This window comes from Sceloporus undulatus, chromosome 3 (assembly GCF_019175285.1).
Source record: "Sceloporus undulatus isolate JIND9_A2432 ecotype Alabama chromosome 3, SceUnd_v1.1, whole genome shotgun sequence".
NCBI classification, from domain to species: Eukaryota; Metazoa; Chordata; class Lepidosauria; order Squamata; family Phrynosomatidae; genus Sceloporus; species Sceloporus undulatus.
Genome location: NC_056524.1, coordinates 30230207 through 30255394, shown reverse-complemented (window position 1 = coordinate 30255394; position 25188 = coordinate 30230207). Strand labels below are relative to the sequence as shown.

Sequence of the window (25188 nt, the reverse complement as noted above, 5' to 3'; positions counted from 1 at the left end):
CATTTCTCACCAGAGAGCATCTCGGCAGTGAGAACCTGCGACAGGAACCTGTAGAGATCCTTGCTTATGCTCCTCACACCACAGTTTGTTGGAAGGAGTGGGCTGGATTTGTCATCTTTCAGCGTCTCACTTGTCAGCACCTCACAACTCCATTCCTTGGTGCATCTGACTGGCTTTTAAGGTGGTATTCAGGGGTCATATCAGGAGCATAGCCACAACATCATGGCTTCATGTCTGCTGCAGGATCTCAGCCATTATCTGTAATCCAGATTTGGGCTGGAAAATCCTTCAAGCAGAGAGCTATTTACTGTAAAGTAAAACACATGGCCACCCTGTGTTGTTGTTTCCACTGGGAAGGAGAAATTGTCAGCAATCCTATTGCCAATGTCTGCTCCTATGAGAGTGAATCAATGAGTTAATAGTCAATATCACTGACACTTCAGTGTTTGTTCAGTTCAAAATATTTCAACAGCTGCTTCAAGCAAGTTCCCAGATAGAAGTAAACATACTGTGAGAGCCAACAATAAAGGTCTGAAGCCATCCATTCCTAATGTAGTAGTGCCTTGCGCTACTGTTACAAGCTTGGGATAATGGAGTACATTGGAAACTTGGAGGGAGTGCTAAACAATAGTTCAAGTATTTTATTTGGTGAAAGTACACAGTTAAGATAACAAGGTATGCTATCATAAGCACCAACATGTAAGAACTGGTCTAGCTAATGTGTATTTCTAGTCTGAGAATGGCTTCTACAGAACGTCCATGTATGGTATCCATGAACATGGAATGAATGAATGCATGGTATATTTTTCCTATAAGCCATGAATTTCAGGCACAGTGTCAAGTTTTATAAAGCTGTCAGTTATACATATCCCATCTTTTCATGGATGAGAGTGAACCCCTGGCTCGAAAAATATATGAGTTTGGCATTTCCAACAACAAGATGAGGTTGTACATATGGTGTCATGGAACAAACAAGAAACAAGTCCTTCCCTGTCCAAGCTTCATAGTGTCAAGTCCAGGACACTGCATTCAGTCCTGTCAGACTGCAGAGAGAAAAAGCAAAAAGGAATTAACTAAGAAGCCATTAGATTGTTTATTTATACAAACGATGGATTAAGACTCTGCGGTGGTGTTGAAACTATGACTTAAGAGAGACATAAATCTGATGGGTGTAAACACCAAAGGGGGGAAGAGAAAATGTTTAGGGTGTTCCAAGAATCCAGTACTGAGTAATGGGAATGAAATATAGCAGACAAAAAAATAAATAAATATGGCCGCAGTCCATTTCCTAAATAATGAATCACAGTGGTGGAACAGCTCAAGTTCAGGATGCAAGGAGAAGTCCTGAACTAGCAAAGGAATGGGTGTGATAGCCTTTGAGGCCTGATACACGTTGTATGACATATGCCCAACAGACACGGAAAGACAGAGATACCTATCCATAGCTGTACAATCAGGCAGATATATTGAGCAGCTTTTGGAAAATTTAGGCTGAGATCCTGCAATGAAGAGGTGCAATGTGTCTTGTGTATTGCACATTGTGCATAGCACAACAGCACCTAGTCACTGACATGTGTTGCACAATGTTGCTTTTTGCATGGGGGTTGCCTAGCACTGGTGCAGCTTCTCTCTGCTTGTGGATATTTACACTGGACTTTTCCACACAGGAGGCAAGCATCATTAAAATGTGATTAAATCATGCTAATAGCACAGTGGGGGAAGGTTATCACACCCCTGCGTGCTTCTCCTGTTTGTGTGCCGTGCGTGAACTGTAATGGACATGTCATTGGGTAATAATAATATTACCCAATGTCACGTCCATTACAGTTTATGCCCGGGACATGAATGGGAGAAGCACATGGGGGTGTGATAATCATCCCCCGATTATGTTATTAGCATAATTCAATCAAGTTTTAATGATGCTTGCCTCCTCCATGTGAAACAGCCCACTGTGCTGAGGGGAGATTGGATTGCAACCTTTATGTTTTTTTTATTTGTATAGCATTCTCTGTTCACCTTCACAGAGTTATGCTTCAGTTGCACTATTCCACACTCTTACATAATTGCAATTTTGCACAATGGGAATTACATAGTAATGAACAACAACTCTCAGAATTCTTAAGTCATACTAGTAATAATAATAATAAAATGTATTTGTATCCCGCCCCTCTGAGAACAATCGGGGTGGCTAACAAAGTTAAAAATACAAATAATGTAAAATCCCTGGTACCCTCCCCTCCTTAAAAAAGTATTAAATCCAATGCAATATTTAAAAACAGAACAAAACAACAACAACAAACAAACATACAAGTTAAAAATTGACCAGAAGGTCAACACATCACACCAGCAAACAATCAGTGGGAGCAGCAGTATCTTTCCCAGACATTTTTTTAAGACTGGGTTCTCTAATCTGCCAGAAGAGATCCATCTTAACAGCCTTTTTAAAGCTGTCTAAGGATGTAAGTAGACGGATCTCATCCGGCAGGCCGTTCCACAGTCTGGGGGCGACGATGGAAAATGCCCTCTGGGAGGTAGTCGAAAGCCTAGATTTTTGTGGCTGTAGTAGGCCTCTCCCAGAGGAGCGGAGTGTGCGGGGAGGATTGTAGAGGATAAGGCGGTCCCAAAGATAGTTTGGACCCAAGCCATTTAGGGCTTTAAAGGTGATAACCAACACCTTGTACTGGGTCTGGAAGCTAATGGGCAGCCAGTGGAGGGACTTTAGAACCGGGGTAATATGGTCCCTCCTGGATGTTCCAGAAATTATTCTGGCTGCCATATTCTGTACTAGTTGCAGTTTCCAGACCAAGCACGAGGGTAGCCCCATGTAGAGCACATTACAGAAGTCTAGACGTGAGGTTACCAGCGCGTGCACAACAGTCTCAAGATCCCTTACTTCCAGAAAAGGCGAAGCTGATAACAGGCGCTCCTGACTGTCGCATTTACCTGGTTCGACATCAGGAGCGACGAGTCAAGGAACACCCCCAGACTGCGAACGCAGTCCTTGACGGAGAGTGTGACCCCGTCCAGGACCGGAGGTTGCAACCCAACCCCATTCTGCCATGCAGGAACTCACAAAGCACACACACATCCCGACAGATGGCCATCCAGCCTCTGTTTAAAAACCTCCAAAGGAGGAGACTCCACCACTCCCTGATGGAATGTGTTCCATTGTCGAATAGCTCTTACTGTTAGGCAGTTCCTCTTAATGTTGAGATGTAATCTCTTTTCCTGTAGTTTGAATCCATTGCTCCAGGTCCTATTCTTTAGAGCAGCAGAAAACAAGCTTGCTCCATCCTGAACATGATACCCCTTCAGATATGTCATACACCAGTGATGGTGGACCTTTTCGAGGCCGAGTGCCCAAACTGCAACCCAAAACCCACATATTAATTGCAAAGTGCCATGTTCCTCTGGCTTTCTAGTAAAAAAACTCTGTGCTGGGGCGACGGCGCATGTGCCCACAGAGAGGGCTCTGAGTGCCACCTCTGGCACACGTGCCATAGGTTCGCCATCAATGTCATACACTAAGCAGCTGTGCATAATGGCATCACCAGGGCCTGCACCCTATGATGTCAGAAGAAGTCATCCGTAGTTATCAGGTGTTGGTCCCAAAACCTCAGGGCTTGGTATATTCTTGACCTGACAACTTTACGTAGGATGGGAATTTGCTTGTGAAATTTACCAGTTTCCTCTGTCAGAATCTAATCTGTGGGAAAGCTTATCCTCCAATGTACTTTGCCTCTTCTGGAAATATTTTTTTTCTAGAAGAAATTGTGGAAGAGAGGTAGGATCTTAATATGTCATATTTTCAGAAATTGTTAGATATCAATGTGTGTTAAACCAAACTTCAGCTCTTTTCTGTGTGGAAATACCCTGAGGATATTTATTCTAGTGAGTGAACCCCAAGTGTCTTTACAAAGAGAGAATATTAATGTTCACACGTGCACCCTGAAGTATAACTTGCTTGGAACATTATATCACATGGAACTCAATTTGTTTGCACATAGTATTTACGCTCAAAGTGAAAATAATTCTTGCTTCAATCACTGACCCATATAGTCTGTCCACTGTGTTTATCTATTCTGGATTTTTTTTCAACAGCTAAAGCACACCTAAGAAGTGGCCATCTAAACTCTGTTTAAATCTAATGCAGGAGAGTGCACAATTTCTACAACAGTCAGGTAACTGAACTGAGCACAGTGCACATGTACTGGTGACACTGATGTTTCATTCCCAAGGTAGCTTGATTGTGCAAAATGGCCAGAGTCTGGAAAAGTTACTTGTTATATTTCCCAGAATTCCTCCAACTGCATACCCATGGGCCATGCTGATAGGAAAGAATCTGAGAGTTGTAATCCAAAATAAAATAAGAGATGGCATTCTGTATTGTAATTGCCAGCATGGTGTGATGGTTTGAGTGTTGGATTAAGGCTCTGGAGACCAAGGTTCAATTCCCAAATCAGCCATGAAACCCACTGGGTAACCTTGGACAAGTTGCACATTCTCAGCCTCTCAACAAATCTTGCCAAGAAGACCCCATGATAGGGCCATCATAAGTTTGAAACAACTTGAAGGCACACAACAACACATTGTAATTATGGATTCCTAACCTAATTGTGTACAGTATCTCTAACTGCTTCATATTCAGTAATGCTATGTAGTCATAATCGTGACACTATTGCCACTTTCATAAATCTTCCCCTAAGCCTACCTTAATAGCCAGCAGCTGCACTGAGCAAAGCAGAGCTGTTCTGCTGCCAATCACATGGTAAGAAGGATGGTGTTTTCAGCCCTTTCCGGTGGAAGCAGGAGCCCAGTTATAATTCCTCATTGCAGCCTTGCTGACTGGTGGGAGGGGGTTGGAAATATCCTCTTCCTTGCACCCCAATTGGCAGACCCCCTTTGCTCAATTGGGCTTGGGGAGTTGAGCCAGGAGATATTACATCTTCATAACTAGGGAGCCAATGTAGAATATTGGCTATTGTTTCCCACCCCGGTAAGTGGTAATACTCCATATGTGATAAGGGAAGTTTTCATACCATAGTAATGCAGAGATAAGCTTATCAAGCGTACTCCCTCTGCAAGTGAATCCAGACAAGCCGGGCAGGGCTCACAATGATTTCCATGCTTGGTGTGAGCTTTCCCGTTCATTGCATATATCAGTTACACACTGGGAAAAGAAACCTCTCCATCTGTGGCTACTGACATGAAATCCAAGTTTCCAAAAGTCTGGCCTATCCTGTTACTTGCTGCAATCCACATGAGGAAAATATAGCATTGTGAATATTCATGGATTCCCTCCTTAATGGAAACATACATTTTCTTTGCACTTGCTAAAGTAATTATCTTGACACATTACAGTGGAAATTAGTACTAAAATCTCCTTTGCTCTCTCTTACTCCCCCTCTCCCCAAGTTGCACCTTTCCTGGGACCCCAAAATGAATTTAAGAATACAGATTTAACAGTCTGGCAGCTATTCAGCCAACAATATCATTTTATACCACCTTTTTCCCTGCTGAGAGGGAAAACTGTACGTGCTTCGGCTCTAGTTGCAGTCAATGGCAAAATGCCCACAAGACTTCAATAGGAGCAGGATTTGGTACTTTATGTGATACTGCCAGGTGCAGGCTGTAATGTGAAAGATCATAAATGATTTGGATGCAGTTGGGAGCTACAACACAGCAGCTTTCCATGAGAAACAGTTTAGACATTAATTCAGCCAAGGAAACCAGCGCCACTGTAATCAGGGCTTAATTGCGTGCTTCCAGTTAAATGCATGCAGGCATGCTTGAATACCTTGGCAAAACTGAGCCCAGAGCAAAAGCACTTCCTTTCTCAAAGAAATCTCATGCCCCAAAAGGTGTATTGTTTCTTGCTTAGCATAGGATTTCTGAAATTTATCCTTAAAGATGGGCAGCTTTGAAAAGCTACAACATTCAACTTCCTTGTTCTTGAGTAGCCCATGAAAAGCCCATTGGGCTGCAGTAAATACAGAGTTTCTTCATCCCTGAGGTAAAACAGTGTGAATTGTAAGGGGGGGGGAGTGTTGAAAGTCAGCAAAATGGGTTTTGAAATAGCTGCTACTTTCCCAATTTTTATTCAAGCTTGCGAAGAATACCGTTTAATGAAGAAAAATTTCTCAGCTCAGTTTTTTTCCTTTTGCTCAAATACTGATTTTCTTTCATAATCATGTCAAAGGTCAGGGGTGGAAAAACTTGATTTTGGAAGCCGAAACTAGCCAGCATTGGGTCAGGGATTAATGATATCTCAAACATCTGGAAGACAAATGGTTCCCACGTAGATTACAAACAGGATCTGACACTCTTTTTTAAAAAATCATAGTTTATTGCCACTACTTGGTTAACAGAGGTGTGTTACCTCTGAGAATTGAGCCTTGAATTGCCATTGAATTGCCATGGTCTATAGCTGTGTGTGGAGATCTATGGCATAGTGGTTTGAGTACTGGACTATGACTCTAGAGACTAGGGTTCAATTCCCTGCTTGGCCATAAAACCCACTGGGTGATCTCGGGCAAGTCACATGCTCCCAGCCTCAGGGGAACCCAATGGAAAACCTCCTCTGAAGAAATCTTGCCAAGAAAACCCCAAGATAAGGTTGCCCTAGGGTCACTGTAAGTCAGAAACAACTTGAAGGCACACAACAGCAACAGCAACAACACAGGGGTGTGTGTGTATTAGGGTACAGTCAGACCTTGGTATCCATGGAGATCCATTCTGGACACACACACCCATGGATACAAAAAATTGCAGCACCTGAAGTCTCATTTTCCCTAATGGCAGTGAGGCTGCATGCCCACACTGCCATTAAGGACAAGGCAGCCTTGCCATCCACAGATGCTGAAATCCACAGATAGCAAGTCCGCAGATACAGAGGCTCCATTGTATTATTTTTTATATCTTTCACAGTTCTGTGGTTAGCAACATGTGGTCAGATATTTTTGGACGACAATTCCCATCAACTCTAGCTAACATTGCCAATGCATTTTGCCCATCCTGATATAGTAAAAGTAACTATGATAGGAACAGCTTAACTTGCATGGGTGCAAAACTTACACCTTGTTGAAATAGCTTCTTTTATAGCAATGGTTCCTAACTGTTGGCCATTGAGGTGTTGGACTTAAATTGCTGAACATTTATCATGGCTTTTAGTGGTTGAGTTTGGAGTATTAAAGATTGAGAACCATTGCTATATGATACATCTGTGGCCTGCCAAATTTTGGACTATAAATCCCATCAGCCTGATCCAGTATGTGAAGAATTATGGGAATTGCAGTAAAAATATATCTGGAGGGCTGCAGTTGTCTATCCTTTCAGCAGGACCTATCTTCCTTCATACTAAACAAGGGTTTCTTCACCATGTATTATCTAATCTATACCATCTCAGCTTATTTGCAAAGAGCAGTTTATTACTTCTATGAAGTTACATCAACACTGTAACTTTTCCTCCTGACCAATCCTGTAGCTCTTGATTAATATACACAAGCATTTTTTTAAAAAAAAAGTGAGCATGATGGAGGTAAATTTTTAAATTCCCATTTATTTCAAAGTACAATTTAGGCAAATCTTTCCATTACTACCATTAAAATCAACAGGATTTATTTGTGCTTAATTTTGGCTTCCTTGTGTCCTGTCTGAACCTAAAACACTCAACACAAAAACTAAAACAAATGAGAAGTGAGTAACAAAAACCTCACAGACAAAAAGATCACACCATAAAATATTTATTATGAAACAAAAAAATCTTTTTTTCTTCACTTGTAGGAATCACTCAAGTACCCTTTAAGAAATTTTAAAAAATTATACCAAACATTAACATTGGTTTTACATTATTGTACATGACATATAAAACACCACATGTCACAAACTCTTTTTATTACAGCTCAAAGCATTTCCCCCCATTTCCTGTAAATTAATTTCTACATAATTTCAATTTAACTTATTTTAAAAACAAGTAAATAAATTCACCTGATTTCCATAAAAGTAAAAGGGCATGTGCAATGAATACTATGAATTCTAGAAAAGACAGAATAGTGCAATCCTATGCATGTCAACTCAGAAGTAAGTCTATTGAATTCAATAGGATTTATTCCTGGGTAATTGCGTATATGACTGCACTTGCTTTATGTTCAAATAGAAAAGGCTAGCATCAGTTTCTGAGCTCACCTTCTAGCAGAAAAACAGTGGGCCCAATTCAGTGAGCTCCTCAGCACCATCAGTTTCTTTTCAAGTTGTAACTGCATATTGATCCATTTTCTGCAAGACGTTTGAAGCAGCACCACTCAAGCCAAGACCTAGACATTACTAATCAAACAAAACAAGGTGACTGCAAAGAAACCCTTTTGACAAATGATCTAGAGGTACTGCAGCACTTTGAAGATGACGGCCAACAGATGCAGACAGGTGCCCTAATCCAATGAATTATTATGGGTGCAAAAGCTCTTATACACACATGAAAGAGCTACCCGGAGATATTAAAGAGTACATGAAGATCTCTAGATCAGAATACTGGTGTAATAGCTGCATTCCAGTTTCATTATTCAAGAGTATTCGTTTTCTGTGTAATTATGATTTTGAGAAGAAAAACAGGGCATTTGCACAGTGTTAATGTACAAGTGTCAAGCTTCAATAAACAGAAACAGATTGGATTTATTGCTGCATACAGATATTCTTTATAAAATAAGAGGGTAATTCCCAGAGTGTTGCATTTTTGAACCATGTAATGCATTAGTGATTAACACAGACCTGTTTCTTTTAAAAGAATTACTGGAAACATAGCAAATGATAGAAGGAATCAACTGGGTATAAAGCAATATCATCCTTTAAGTCATGGCCATTCCCCTGAAGATCTTAACTTCCTGCAAAACCTCTGCATCACATGTGGAACTTTTTGCTAACCAAGTAATTATTTTACCCAGAGAGAGAAGTCTATAAAGACACAGAGCTCTGCCTACCAAGGAAATGTTACTATACATTCCTAATGCTTTGTTGTTGTTTGAAACAGTCTATGGAGCTCTTGCTCTAGATCTGCAAGCCTTTCCATGTCTAAAAGTTTGGAATGACAATTATTATTTGTATTGGAGATGGATCTCAGTTTCTTGGGGTCCAAGTTAAACTGTCTGAGCTTCTTTTTGTCTTTTGGATTTAACTGAGACATGAGCAACTATGGTGGGTCTGGAGGAAAAAATTCTGCCCTGGGACTTGCTGGGGGGGGGATTACACAGACTGCCAAAATGCCCCCAAATCATAATACAAAACCACAGTCAGAAGTCCACTGCTATTATTGAAGACCAGTCATTGTTTTAAGTAGGTGGACCTTCTATTTGGAGGCACTTCAGCCTCTTTTTTGCAGAAAAAGGGCAGTCTGAGGAATTCAAAGGGCCTCAAAAACAGGCAGGGGGTCCATGCTTTAACCACGCCATATTTAGCAGGACGTTGTGCTATGAAGTCACACTGTAAAAAAAAACACCTCAGCTTAAGTCAACAAATTTCATGAACACTGTTTTGCAAATGTTAAGGTTTAGAATTCTAAATTCTAAGCTTTAGAGTCTGGCAATAACCTTCATGAGCAAACACAACCAGTGTGAAACTCAAAATACAAAACAGGTGTTGGGGCTTTGGGGTATACTGTTGGGACAAAAACAACATATTCACTTTGATTTGAAGACTGCTGAGACAGAAAAAGTTTTGCAAAACAGTGACTGATACTGGGCATGTTTAGGATGTAGAATTTGGGAGACATATTCTTGTTTGGGCTAGAGCTCCCCAATAGCCTCAGCCAGTACTGAATTTGGAACCTTCTTTATGCTAGATCTGTGCTCTGTCTCTAAGATATGTTCCTGTTCTGTAGTTTTACATCCCTAGGACTATGAAACTAACAAGGATTGCACTGTTCAGCTATCAGTCATCAGTCTGATTGTCAGTACAGCAATATGAAATGTATTTAGGCTCAGGGCAAAAAAGTAAGAAAAGACAATTCTAAAATATTACCCTGTACTGTGTTACGGAAATGTTCGCTATTAACTAGGCAAATACTACTGACTGTGAAGCACCTGAAGGGCACTTAATGGCTGAGGCATTTAATTACTCTCGCACACTTGTTTAACTGAAATGTAGATGCCTCTCCCATATAATCCGTTGCCTCTGTAAATCATGTACTGGAATGGAAGCATTATCTGGAAACGTTAATTCTAAGATATCGTCTTACAGTTTTTTGGCAACTGAACCCAAGAAAAAGAAAACCGTTTATAAATACTGTCTGGCACACATGAGCCTTTCAGAATTATTTACAAATTATGCTCAGCAAACGTTTGCCTCCCCAAAGCATTTTTACTCCTCTGTTCAGTCTTTTGTGGTAATGTTTTTTGTTTGCGTGTCTGTGTGGTTCCTTTGCCCTTCCCATCACCCCAGTGCTTCTTCAAAAGCTAGACAGTTACTGCTGGATACATCTTCTGTTCACTATTGCTGTGGGGGTAAGGAGACTGAATTGGCCTGTATCCACTTTGCAGACCATCCAGAAAACTTGGCACAGGGGCCATGGGAATAGAGTCATGCTGGACAGCGTATCCCACATACTGTGGATGCAAATACTGGCCTTGGTGTGGGACTATTTGTGTAGCCTGCTGGCAGTTCAGTACTGAAAAATTAGTAGGCATGTTGACATATACGTTGTTCATGGTCCCTTCTGGTAAACAGCAGTTGGTTTGTGACCTGGTTGGAGGGCCCCGGGCACCTGAGTTGGCACTTGAGCTGGAGCTGGCAGCAGTGCTTGACTGACGAGAGGAGGATCCTCGGGAGGTGCTGGCACTTGGAATCATGGGAATGGTCTCCATTATCCGATTCCCTCCAGGAGCTCGGCTCTGTTGTGGCTCTTGCTTGGGTCGCAGGCATCGGCAGCAACACGCTGCTACGAGAGAGCCCAAGATGATGAATGCGACAAAAACAGACCCAACGATAAGGAATGGCACGTAAATAGGCACTGCCAATAGAAAAGGAAAAATTATTTCCAGCGAGATGCCATCAATGTAAAACTAGGCTGTTAAAAAGGAAGAAGAGGGAAGCCCTGTTACTGAGAGTGCTCAACCTGTGACAAGAGCTTTGGCATAAAAAAAAAGTTAAGTACTTCCCTCTGCCTTTAATAGGATAATAGGGTAAGTCACTGCAAAAGTCTTAGGGCTGAAGGACAGGTTCACTGGGGCCTGGGAAAAGGACAAGACATTATCTAAACTGCAGGACTGTCATCAAAACTGGCACCCCTGTCTGTAGTCCCCTCCCTCTGCATTATGCACAATATCATGTTTTCAACAGGCTATTGTGCACTAACATTTCACATCATTTAAGCAGATTAAAGTAATTTAAATGTAGATATAGGGGATGCATATTAATAATACATGAGTGTTGATACTATAATTACAGAACCCACAAAGCATTAGTGGCCATAATATTAAGACAATAAGACAAGAAAACATTTCCTAAAATGAAGGCAGCAATATGTGCACGCTTAGAGGGAATAAATTCCACTGAATTTAGTGGGGATTACTTCTGAGCTGACATGTTAAAAGACAGGTTACAAAAGGTGGCTCAGTATGATAATGAACTAAGAAAGAAATTGGCTTTGAGATGGAGAATCTTTTTCATATTAAGTAATCCCAGAAACATTACTGTTGTGAGATTTCAGTTATGGTGCTTGTGCTCAATTGGTCTCCCTATCTGTCTCTCCCTCTCCCCCTCCCTCTCTCTCTCTCTCTCTCTCTCACACACATACACACCCACCTCCTTGAAATTAATTCACATTTTCTAGGAGTAAACCAGCCCTAATTATAATGTAACTTCAGGCTAGTTCTGATGGGTTTTGAACAGTACAAAAAGTGCTGGAAAACAACCAAAGCTTTCCCAATGCTGAAGTCAAAATGCTGATGTTTACTTTTGAAACCAAGTCACATAAATGAATTATTAGAAAGTTGTGCTATTTATTCACTGGTGTATAGCACCCAGCAAGTTAGCAACTCATACAAACTACCATGTAACTGGGCATTTTTCAGCAGTAAGAAATACCTTTTCTTTCATGGAAGTTTCTTGGCTTTTTTTAAACTGGAAAGTAAAATAAATGCAAAAAAATAAAAATAAGAAGTTATTATTAGAATGCTAGCATGTGTGGTCTAAGACACAACTCGCCTGAGATGTCCTGGGAAATGCTGCCATCTAGAATAGTAAGGCTAATATAATTGCAACAGTAGAAAATGAAAATGCAGAATTCCATCATTTATAAGCAAGAATGAACAGCTAAATAAAATTACAGGGTGCTCTTGTCCACTAGGACCTGGCTTTCTCCTCTTGTCTCACTTTCAGAGCTATCCAAGAGGGAAAAATTAAAGCATGTCTTCATTTGTTGACAAAACTCTTTTTCTTTCTATACCATTTTATTCCCTCTGTCCTAAACAGTCTATACTAGCCTTCTCCAACATTGTGTCGTCCAAATGACTTGCCCTACAATTTCCACCACCTCCAGCCAGCATCGTCAATGTAAATGCTACCTATGAGATTATGGGAGTTGTTGCCCAGCACTTCAGCTGCTGCCAGGTTGGGAAAAGCTGGTGTTTATTCCTATGAGCCAAGAAAGCATTCTCATCCATTTCTGCGGTCTTAAAAAGCTATACTGGCAGACTAGTAACATCAGGTCACAACTCTATGTTGTGGGTCCAGAGAGAAGGTGAGATTAAATACATCCCCTTGGTTGGCTAGTAGGCTTGTTCTGAAGACCTGTGTCCTAGCTTTCAATCAAGTAATTCTCAGGACAGTTCACAAAAGTCTGCAATACCAAACAACCAAGAAACAATTAAACCTTACACATACCAACACAGCCAGCAATTCTTAGACCAGATCAGAACAGGGCATTGAAGCTGCCCAGACATCCCTGACATTACCTTGGGTACTCTGTTGTGATGCCAGGTAGCTGTTCACACACACATCCCCAGTGTGCTGGCTAACAACACTGCTGCTAGTGCAAATTACTTGCTCTGATGTTAGAACAAGGCACCACTGCTGGGCGCCTCATTCTGATCTCTGAGCAAGCAAATCACACCAGTAGTATGCATTACAACAGAAGGCTCCAGATGTTTCCTGAAGATGCAGAGCAAAAGATTATTTATTTTAAATCATTGTAATAAAATAAATAATAATAAATATTTTTTTATTTCTATCCCATTTTTTGCCAGGCAATCAAAGCAGCGTACAACAACTTAAAATACAACCATAAGGTGTAAGGTGGGTATACCCATGCTAAATCCACCAGTGCTAAACTAGTGACACACTTAAGACAGTTCACACCAGAACACAAGATTGTGCCCTGTGTTGTCCAGACTGTTTCCTGGGAGAACATTTTATTTGGCCCGTGTGGATAACCTCTTATTCTCTTCCTAATTCCTCTCAGCTTTGGCCTTTCTATTACTTTGGCCTTCAGCTTCTAGAAGACTCAGCCAGTATTGCCAATGGTCAGTGATTCTGGCACACCTCTCCTGGATCTACAGCCTGAGAGCAACATTAAACATTATTTTAAGTAAACAGTTGCAAATACCTATTAGATTGCTGTACTACACTCTTATATCACTTCTATTCCACTTTAACTGCTCTGGCTGCCTCCTGTTGCATTCTGGGATTTGTAGTTTAAGGAGGGGCATTTAGAATTCTCAGCCAGAGAGCTCTTAGGCCTCACTGACCTATAAGCTTCAGGATGCAACAGGAGGCAGTCAGAGCAGTAAAAGTGGAATAGCAGCACTATAAGAGTATAGTGCGGTAATGTGGTTGGTCCATACTGGGACCCTGTAGATGGGTTAGTTTTTTTTAAAAAAGTTGTCCCTTTTGATTTCGATCTTTCTTCTGTCTGTCTGTCTGTCTGTCTGTCTCTCTCTCTCTCTCTCTCTCTCACACACACACACACACACACACATAGCAATTTATTGTACTTGGTTTAGCATTTAGAATACATAAAGAAAAGAACACAGGCTGTTAGCTATGCCCAGAACTTTGAAGTAACTAGTTACAACTAGTAATTAATTTCTTTCCTCAATAACTAGGGCACAACTAAGTTACAGCTATTATTATAATAAAACTGGTAACTTAACTTCACTTTGTTTACAGTATAACTGTAACTGCTTTACTAAATGTAGAGGAGGAATGCCATATGGTTAAAATGCTTTGTTGTGGGTGTTGAGGTAAATGGGATGAGGATATGTTTTGTGCTACAGGGTAAAGGCTGGTAGCATTCTGATTATTATTATTATTATTATTATTATTATTATTATTATTATTATTAAAGTCCCTAAGATACTTTTGAAAAGTAAAAAGGGAAGGGGTAAATGTGGGAGTCTAGCAAAACCTTTAAGATTAACTGATTTATTCTAGCCTGACTTTTGTGGATTTCAATCTACTTCTGCAGATGCAGTGATGGAATTAATATCAACCTCAGATATATTCACAGTTGCATGGTTGTGAGTGTGAGATCAGACATCAGAAGATACAGAAAGATGAATGATACTTTTCAACAATGAGAAATACGTTGTTGTATTTTAAAAAAAACATTGCTACTATAATGGTAGCTAACAAAATTTCTTGCCTTGATATTGTAACTGTAACTATTATGTTTAAAAATTAACCTGCCATGTTCTAACTAGTTTGTTTTTTAAAAAATAACATCAGCTTTGTTCCTGGAGAAACTCGATATTGGAGCTGGAGCTGAGTGTTCCAACAGAGAGAAAAGCAGTTGGACAAAAGCTAGTTTAAAAGAAAAAATGGGTTTGGGGTTTAAACCAGGTTTTCTTTTTGTTTTGTTTTTTGCATTCATGTGTACAACTGCACCAATATAGGATTGAATCAGAAAATTAAGTAGCAAAATGCAGATGCTATGGCCACCAGCTTAAATAATAATTGTTCTTTTAAAATAGCTTTTTAAAGCAAGTTGTTTTCATTGAAATTATGTTAAAAGATTTGTTTCTGAATGGCATTTTTGCACTATAAAATAAAATGATTAGAAAAAAGCAACTGACACTGGATACTGGTATAACAATGAAAAACTGACAATAAATTGTCAAAGATAAAACGTTTAAATTCAAACAATTATTATCGTTCCAGTAAGAGAGTTGGAAAATAGTAGTAATCGCCACACACACACACACACAAAATCAATATCTTATAAAACAGGAGTGTTTTCCAGTCATTTCGTATAAGACAAAGTTTAAGCCATCGTTTAAACAAACCTGGTTTACACCACCCAACACTGGCATTGACTGGCCACTCTTTAAAGCTAACAATCTCCTTCTTTTGCTTATTTTTTCAGGGATGCATGGAATACAGCCTCCCCATGGATCTTTGCTCTGTGTCCAATAGCACAAGCCAGATTGTCCTCCAGGAAGTCCTGGTTCAAGGCTCAGCTGTTCCCTAATATCAGCATGGCAAGGGGCTATACAGATTGCCCCTAAGAGGTGGCATGCAGCCACTCCTTTCCTGGCTGGTTCACCACAGCCCCGATCTGGCCTCCTTTTTGTGTCCTCCAAGGAGCACCATAGCCGTGGTGGCACGGCTTTATGACACCCCTTCAGCACTGCATCATGTGGATGCCGCACCGGAGGTGTGTCATGATGGTGCATGCCATGTGGACCGGTGCGTGCCAAAATGGCACTGTGGCACCTTCCAATGTGAGGACACTGTGCCCTGACTCTGCCCACAGGCCGGAGCTTTCTGCTGGTCTGTATAGGGCCTAAGTTGTCTTAAACAACAGCTCCAGCCCTTAGCCTCAGTACTCACCACACATATAGAAATATGGGGATAATGATGTTGACCTGTCATGCCCTATGAGGTGCAGCTTAGGGAGCTGGGTATGTTTAGCCTAGAGAAGGTTAACGAGTGACATGATAACCATGTTTAAATATTTGAAGGGATGTCATGCTGAGAATAGAGCAACTTTGTTTTCTGCTGCTCCAAAGACTAGGACAAGGAGCATTAGTTTCAAGCTACAGAAAAAATGATTCTACCTAAACATTAGGAAGAATTTCCTCACAGTAAGGGACAGTGGAATACACTGCCTCAGAAAGTGGTGGAGTCTCCTTCTTTGGAGATTTTTAAACAGAGGCTGGATGTTCATCTGTCAGGAGTTTGATTTTCTATTCCTGCATGGCAGGGGGTTGGACTGGATGGCCCTTGGGATCTCTTCCAACTCTATGATTCTATAATTCTAAAAAACTGCAAGGAAGCTAGTCTCTATATTTATCAGGAGCTTCTGGCTCACAGCAAAACCAGCCTGTGACATTCTGCTTCTAGAGGCAAAATAAAAAGGATGGCACCCCACCTTCCCATTCTGTGTACAAAAGTTGGCTAGACTGGCAATTCAGTCATACTTAAACAATGGTCACAGGAATGTCCTCCAATACATTAGGGTAAGTTTAGTGGACCTGAGACAATACATGTTGCAAAGAAGCAGCTAATGAGTCTGTGGAACAGCTAGGAGTCTGCTACTGCTGACCTGTAGCATTTGCTACCTATATTAGCCTCAGTCTGTCTAACAGAAAGGTTGGCATGGCGCCAAATTTATATGTGATTCCTTTTAGATCTCACAGACCTTGATAGTTCTCTCTCAAAAGTCTTTGGTAGAGTCTCTCCTTTACAGAGTTCTCCTTGTATCCCAGAGGCTGTGTCTCACAGGTTATGTCCTGAGGGGCTCATGGGTATGGCTGCACTACACAATTATAGCACTATATTCCACTCTTAACTGCTATGGTTGTATTTTATGGAGCTCTGGGATGCATAGTTTGGTGGGGCACTAGAGCTCTCTGGCTGCATCTACACTGCAGAATTCATGGAATCTGACAATGCTTTAACTGCCATGGCTCAGCGCTATGGAACTGTTGGCTTTGTGGTTTTGTGAGGTATTAGCCTTCTTTATCAGAGAGCTCTGGTGTCACAACAAACTACAAATCCTACTAGCCACAGTCCAACAAGGAAGCACTCCCAATGTCAACAGCTGAACTGCATAGGGTTCTGTTTTTCAGAGCTGACCCAAGACATTTCGCTACCAAATGATGCCTTCTCCCAGATGAAGCTATCTGCATTTGCTACCTATATTAGCCTCAGTCCTCCTGGCAATGAGACAGCATCCCTCCAGACATCTGAAAGCAGCAAGCTAGCCTACTTTAACACTAGGTTTTCTTCTCCAAACCTTTCCTGTCACCTCCTGACATCTTCTGCCTAAGGCAAACATCTCAATTTGCCTAATAGCAGGGCCATCCCCACAATCTTGGACTGTAACCAAGAGCAGCATTTTATCCACATTCTCAAAAACACAGCTTCTCTACATGGTCTGTTTTTACTGATATACAGTGTATTGTCATTAATGCTAGAGTGATTAGCTCAATTCCAAGATCTTTTCAACTTCAACATTCTTATGTGGACTGCCATAGCTCATTAAAATAATTTGATCATTAATTAATAAAACGAAGCCCATACAGCCATCTCCTTGATTTCAGTGGGAGAGTTCAGCAGGTGCTTAACTGTTTGCTTATCTCCTTTGCTTTGAAATCAGTGAGGTTTCTAATTCAGCCCAATTCATATTAGTCAGTTAATTTAACTGACCACCCACTTCTAGCCAAGTATGTATAATATTGCAGCATAAATATGTTTCACTTTGGCTGTATCGTGCCTTTAATAAATATTTTAGCACTGATCATATCCCATATAATTTGAGAACCCTTTGAGTGGGGGTTGACTAACAATAAAGATACTCTTCTCTTTGTAACCTCCTATTCATCCTTCTAGTCCTTGCACTCTCTCAACAAATGCCCAAATGTGGAGTTATGATGAATTTTCGTACTCTGACCTCGGTGACCCAAAATCACATGAATTTAACTGCAGTCTACTAAAAACATTCCAGAGTGTAGCGTCTGTTGAAGTGAACAGGGCTGCCAAAGAAAGTGACTTGTAATGGCAAATCCAGATTGTGTCTCTCAAATGATTTGGGTCACAAACATTATGGAATGGAAGGATAATGAGGCCACCAGAACAACAAAGCAGTTAATAGAGCTTTGCTCACTCATGAGAGAAACTCATGGTGGTGGGAAATACTTGCCAGGATGTATTCGGGGAAAAAAAGTGAGGGAAGATTTTCCTGGAAGTTTACATTAGAAAGACAGCAAGTCTACCCAAGTCAGCCACAAGTGGGTGAAGTATAACTCCTTTTTACTGTTTGAAAAAAAGTGGTTGAACAAAAGGAGCAATTTGGAATAAATTATCAATATTCCCAGGCTTGGCAGTATTGAGGGTTTGTCAACATGAGAATGATCCATGTTTTAATGATATTACATGATTTAATACCACTCTTCTCTTCATCACTCCCCCCCCCCCCCCCCCCCCACACAAACCATGCCTATGAGAAATGAAGTTTTCCAGCTGTAGGATATGGGATATCAAATAGACTTCTTGTAAGTGTTTCACCGACTGCAAAAAAGTTACATCTAACAATAATGAATTTACAGAGGAACACTAGTTCCTAGCTGGATATACATGGCCCTTCTGGTTGTTTATCATATTGCAACTTCCTCGCCCCAGTATGTGATGCCAAATCTGGATTCAAAATTATTGTTTACTTTCTGAACTAATATATAATTTGCATTGTAGGCCAAAAGTTGGTTAAGAGCATTTCAAAATTTAAAACTAACTTCTGCTACTATTTAACACTGACTTGCATGTTTACTGAAGGAACGATATCCACTAAGGTGCAAAATATCATATCTTCAAATGGCTTTGTAGACTTAACAATACAGTTGCCCTGACTCTGAACTTAATATGACACATTTTTAAACAGTGTCACTGAACTTAAAGGAAGGGCTCAAGTTTTAATTTTGAACACATTTGACAGTCTGTTGTAAACTTCTGTGGGTGAGGGAAGGATTCTTTTGTGGGGAGAAGTACTGTATTATTATATTTTAAAATGGAAAGGCTTTCCATTCTGTATCAACAGTGTCTTGTGTGTGCTCAAACAACACAATAAAAGCTCCAATATGCTTTTTTCATGTCATATCGGTACCTATCCTTTGATTACTTTTGAATTTCTCACATATGAGATTTCAGTTTAAAGCCCTTCAATTTGCTCTAAAATCCATGCCACAACAGTGACATACATAATTAGAGACATAGCCATGTTACTCTGGTAAATCAGTATGCAGAGGGATCTTGGAAGACCAGGGTCTGGTTCCCCACTCAGCCAGGAAACCTACTTGGCCAAGTCACATGCGCTCAGCCTCAGTGGAACTCAATGGAAAACCTCCTCTGAGCAAATCTGGCCAAGAAAACCCCATGATATGGTGATGCTTAGGGTAATCATAAGTTAAAAATGACGTGAAGGCACACAACAACAACAACAACAACAACAATGTAGCATTGTTTGTACCAGGTAAGAATGGAACTTGTTAAAGTTCCTTTTTGTTACACTTCAAATCCCCTAAACCTCTAGCCAGCACAGCCACTGACCACACTGGGCGGGACAGTTCTGTGAGTTACTTTCCAAAACCAATAACATTCAAAAACCACTTTTGGGGCCAACCAAAATGCATAAAATATATGTTGCAAGCTTTCAAAGCTCCATTGTCTTCCTGAACAGGCAAAGGTGTTAAGAATAATACAGGAGAGGGGAAACTGATGTTAGTCACAGGCCTGCAGTTTGTCAAGATATTGTTGGTGGTGTTCTGAATATGGAGGGAAGCCATACAAATAAACCAGTGGAGCTTCAAAAAGCTTGTGGTGTGTACCAGTATTTTATACATTTTGTTTGGTCCAATAAAGGTATCATTGTTTTGTTGATTTTGGATGTTACTGCACCAGAAGTCAATTCCCAGCTTGGCTATGAAACCCACTGGGTGACCTTAGACAAGTCACACACTCTCAGCCTCAAGGGAAGACAAAGGCAAACTTCCTCTGAACAAATCTTACTAAGAAAAGCCCATGACTTGAAGGCACACAACAACAACAATAACAAAATGTAGTATTGTATGTAGCAGGTAAGAATTTGTTGTTAACTACCTTTGAGTTGACCCTGACTCATGACGGCCCTCCTATCCTCCCCCTCCCTGCTCAGATCCTGCAGGCTTAGGCCCATGGTCTTCCTAATCGAGTCTATCCATCTGGCATGCGTTCCTCTTGTCTTTCTACTACCCTCCACCTTCCCCAGCATCTTTGCCTTTACTAATGAGTTATGTCTTCTCATGATGTGACCCAAAGAACAGCAGTCTCAATTTAGTCATCTTTGATTCCAGAAAGAGTTCAGGCTTGATCTATTCAAGAGCCCCTTTGTTTGTCTTTTTGGCCATCCATGCACTCTTCTCCAGGACTAGATTTCAAATGAATGAGTTTCCTTCCTGTCTGCTTTCTTCTCTGTCCAGCTGTCCCGTTCATACATGGCAATGGGGAATACCAGCTAAGAATGGAACTTTTTAAAGGTCCTTTTTGTTACACTCCCAGAAATCCTCCAGCCAGCACAGCTACTGGCCACGTTGGGTGGAAACATTCTGTGTTACAGCCCAAAACCAGAGACCTTCCTAAGCTGGGGGCAAGAAGAGGAACCCCTCTTTGGACTTTAGGCAAAGGGGAGTGACTAAGACTGCATCAACAGTGCAGAAACAATCCAGTTTGACACTGCTTTAACTGCCAAGGCTCAATGCTATGGAATGCTGGGAATGGTAGTTTTGTGAGACATTTAGACATTTTTGTCAGAGACCACTGGTGCCACAACTAATTACCCTTCCTAGAATGCCATAGCATTCAGCCAAGGCAGTAAAAACAGTGTCAAACCAGATTACTTCTCCAGTATGGATGGACTCTGAGAGGAAGTCCATCTGAATCTCAACAAACATTCTGAACTATGTCCAGTAACATCAAAAATCCACCAAGCAGTGATGCCTTTATTGGGACAAGCAAAATGCACATTATACATGTTGCAAGCTCTAGAAGATCCACTGGCTTCTTCATCAGGCAAGGTGTTAAAAACCACACAGAAGAAAAAATTGAAGATGTTAGTCATATGCCTGCATTTTGCTATTTCTGTTCTCAGTTAACTGAGAACAAACTTAACTGAGAACAAAAACAGCAAAATGGAGGGCTATGACTAACATCTTCATTTTTTTCCTCCTGTATGGTTTTTGAGACCTTGCCTGATGAAGAAGCCAGTGGAACTTTGAAAGCTTTCAACACGTATATTGTGCATTTTGGTTGGCCCCGGCTCCATTAAAAGTATCAGTGTTCGGTGGGTTTTTGATGCTACTGGATTTGCTATAAGGCCAACATGGCTAGCCCTGGATGTATTCTGAGATGTCGTTTGTGCTAACTATGGTTCAGAACTCTAACCTTTGTGAGGCTGCATCCACACTGCAGAAATAATCCAGTTTGACACGGTTTTAACTGCCATGGCTCAATGCTATGCATTCTTAGGGAGCTGAGTATGCTTAGCCTGGAGAAGAGAAGGTTAAGGGGTGATTTGATAACCCTGAAGATGGAGCAAGTTTGCTTTTTGCTGCTCCAGAGAATAGGATGCAAACTACATGAAAGGAGATTCCAACGCAACATTAAAAAGAATGTCCTGACATTAAGAACTGATCAACAGTGGAACACACTCCCTCGGAACGTGGCAGAGTTCCCTTCTTTGGAGGTTTTTCATTAGAGGCTGGAAGGCCATCCGTTGGAGGTGCTTTGACTGTGTATTCCTGCATGGCAGGGGATTGGCCTGGATGACCCTTGAGGACCAACTCTATAATTCTATGCAATTCTGGGATCTATAGTTTTGTGAGACACTTAGCCTTCTCTGTCAGAGACCTCTGGAGCCACAACGAACTACCAACCACAGGACTCCATAGCATTGAGCCAAGGCAGTTAAATCAGTGTCAGACCAGCTTATTTCTCCAGTGTGGATGTAAGAGTAAGTCCATCTGAATCTCAACAAAGATGAACATGGGCTCTGTGGATGGACTCTGAAGAAAGGAAGGAAGGAAGGAAGGAAGGAAGGAAGGAAGGAAGGAAGGCATGGGAAGGCACCATTCCCAGGTGTGTCACAAGGGTTGGTGTCACCCAGTGCAGTCACCCATGGTGTCGCCCCCCACCCCCCACTGACCTCCCCCCATCCCACCCCCATACAAAATCTTTAGCAAGTTTTTTGTATTAATGTAGGGGCTGAACAGACAACCCTTAAGGGGCGGCCTGCAGCTGCCTCTTTAATTGCCGGATTGGGGCCATGGGAACTACACGCTGTGGCCCTGATCTGGCATTTCCGCAGAGCAAACAGGAGCCACAAAAAGTGGTTCTTTTTTGCCGTGTGGAAAGGGCATCCTAGCCACAGTGGTGGCAGCTTTTCACCACTTCTTCAGTGCAGCCCATGTAAGCTCTGTGCCAAAGATGCACCATGATGCCGCCCACGGTCTGGTGGTGGACACTGTAGGGGTGGTGCAGGGCTGGGTGGCCAGTGTGCAAATGCCATGCTCTCACTCCGACCAGAGGCCGGCTGTTTATGCCAGTCTGTTGAGGCCCTTACTTGTAAATCATTAATTCCCACATACTGTATTGCTGAATGTGATGGTAAGAGTTGTGATATAAAACAACTAGCAACATGAAAACTGTACCGTTAAATCACAGTATCATACGCACAGAATAAATGTGTTTAGATAAGATACATAATTTCATTTGGTTAAAGTGGAAATTTTGGTAAAATATGACTTATTTATTTATTATTTTTAAAAAAATTAAAACTACTTTTTGAAATTGGAAATGTGATTTCTTAAAAGCCGCGGGGCCTCCCCTGTCTCCTGCCACCGAGCCTCGCCCTCCTCATGCCACCTCTCCAGCCTTGCAATGGATGGGATCCAGGTGAATGCCACACAGCCCAAGGGAGAGGAGGGTTAGGGGGCAGGGGGGGGTGTCACGCCCCTTTAGGGTGTCCCCTGGTGTGCTCCACAGCCCCCGCAGCCCCACTCCTCGAGGGTCCCCCATTTTGCCCTGATCAGCCTTGGCCGATCCCTGGGGCTCCTGCCTGGCCGCCTCCTTCCTACCTGCGGCGCCCTCGGTGCCATCCTTCAGGTCGGGCCGCCCTGGCTCGGCCGCTCCTTGCTGGCGGTCGTTCTGGCAGAGGCCCTGGTCCAGGCGGGCCTCCGGGCGGGCGCAGCAGTAGCGGAGGGCGCAGGTCCCGCAGCAGATGGTGGCGTCGTTGTCGTCGAAGTGCTCCGGGCACTGGAAGCCTTCCCGCCAGGAAGCCCCCTCCTGCCAGCCGTGGCAGTACTCCCCGCTGGCCCGGGCCCCCTCCGCCGCCAGCCCCAGCAGCACCGCCAGCGCCAGCGCCGACCCCGACCCCCCAGCAGCCCTCCACATGGCAGGGGGGCAGGGGCACCCCCGGGGCCTGGGCAGAAGAAGGGAGGCCTAGTGGGGGGAAGCCTCCTCTGTCTCTGGCGGGGGGGGGCGGCAGGAGCCCCGCGACCAAGCCTGGCCTCCTCTCAGAGCCTTCCCTTGCGCCTCATGGAGCAGACGGTCTCTGGGGGCTACTCTTCCAGCGGCTGCCAAGTTGCCCCTCGAGCCTTGAGGAGGGGCGGGAAAGAAAGGGCCCTTCTTATGTGGGTGGCAGAAGCCCCTCGACTTCTCAGGCCCCTCAGCTGCGCCTCATGGGCTCGACAGTCACTTGCCACTCGCCCAAGTCTTCGGAATGATGCTCTTCCAGCGGGTGCCGCCACGTTGCCCTTCAAGCCTTGAGGGAAAGCGGGAAAGAAAGGAGCATTGCCCAGGCGGGCGGTCGGGTGCTCCTCAGAGCCCTCCTCCCTCGTCGTGCGCCGTGGACTGAGAGTCCCTTGCCCTGGGCTGGCTCTGAGGGAGGCAGTCTTCTTCGGCGCCCAAACTCGGCCAAGTGGAGCCAACTCCGCCTGGAGCCCGGCGGCCAGGAGCCCGAGGGGCAGCGCCGGTCGGAGGTGGGGCTTTTGGAGGACGCCCGCAGCCGGGTCTGGAGGGGGAGAGAAAAGCCCCAGTTGGGCCCCGGAGAAGGCGGCCCCGGCTCCTTCCTGGCAGGCAGTCCGGGCGCCTTCAGGTCCGGGCAGAGAGGCGTCCCTTCGGCTCTTTCCCGGCCTGGGCCCCGGTTCCCGCCTCCTCCTGGCGCCTCAAGGGAGGAAGAAGTAGAAGAGAGGAAGAGGAGGAGAAGGAGGAGAGGAAGAAGAGCAAGTTAAGGGGAGAAGAGGAAGAGGAAGAAGGAGAGAAGAAGAGGAAGGAGAAGAGGAGAGGAGAGGAGGAGGAGGAGGGCGAAGAAGCAAAGAGCAGGAGAAGGTGGAGGTCCCCTTTCTTCCCCGGACTTCCCGGGGAACTTCTCCGCGGCCCTTCAGGGGAACCTGGCTCCGGCGCTGGGGCTGCGCTGCCGGAGAGGGACTCCGCTCGGGGTCTTGCCTTCTCCTGCAACGGGGGCGACGGCGCAGTCCTCCTGGGAAGACCTGCTGCTGAGGCTGAGGCTGCTGCTGCCCAAGTCCCCGCTGTGCGCTTTGCCTCTTTCCCTTTCCCTGCTGCTGCTGCTGCAACGCCAGCCCCGTCTTTCCTCCGCGGGCTCCCTTCGCGATTCCTTGCCTGGCTGCTGGCTCCCTTCGTTATTATAGGCAACCAGCAAGCCCTTGCTGCGCATGCGTCAAAGACCCCCTCCCCTCCGTCCTCCTTGCAGCCCCCTCCTCCTTCCTAGCCATAGTCACTGGCTGCATCCACACTGGAGAAATAACCCGGTTTGGCCCCGCTTTAACTTGTTTGGCTCAAGGCTATGGAATTCTGGCCATCTCATCTGCCCCTTGCTCACTTGCCGTCTCCCTCTGGTGATACAACAGTGCTTTTTATCCCAGCTGTCATCCACATGATGATGATGATGATGATAGTAGTAATAATAATAATAATTTTTATCCCACCCCTCTGCGCAACACAACCAGGGCAGACATTTCAGATCTCCCATCCTGGCCCCTTAAAATGCCATTAAACAATTAACAATTAAAAACATACTTAAAATGATAAATAACAACACAAACAGTACATTGCAGCAGAAATCAGGGTCAATAGATTGAACATTCCTTTGGTGGCTGGGCATCTATTCAGGAAAGGCCTGCCGGAAGAAATCCAGCTTAACAGATTTTTAAAAGA

At 43.2% G+C, this 25188-nt stretch overlaps 1 protein-coding gene across 1 annotated transcript; it reads right to left on the bottom strand.

The window, feature by feature from the left end:
* Positions 1-7540: 7540 nt before the first annotated feature.
* SHISA2 (shisa family member 2) lies at positions 7541-24592 on the bottom strand. The gene is made up of 2 exons (XM_042460715.1): positions 23091-24592; positions 7541-10996 (listed from the first exon to the last, which is right to left on the bottom strand). Exons 1-2 carry the CDS (start codon positions 23404-23406, stop codon positions 10443-10445), a joined length of 870 nt encoding a protein of 289 aa, XP_042316649.1. The 5' UTR covers positions 23407-24592; the 3' UTR covers positions 7541-10442.
* Between the last annotated feature and the right edge of the window lie 596 nt (positions 24593-25188).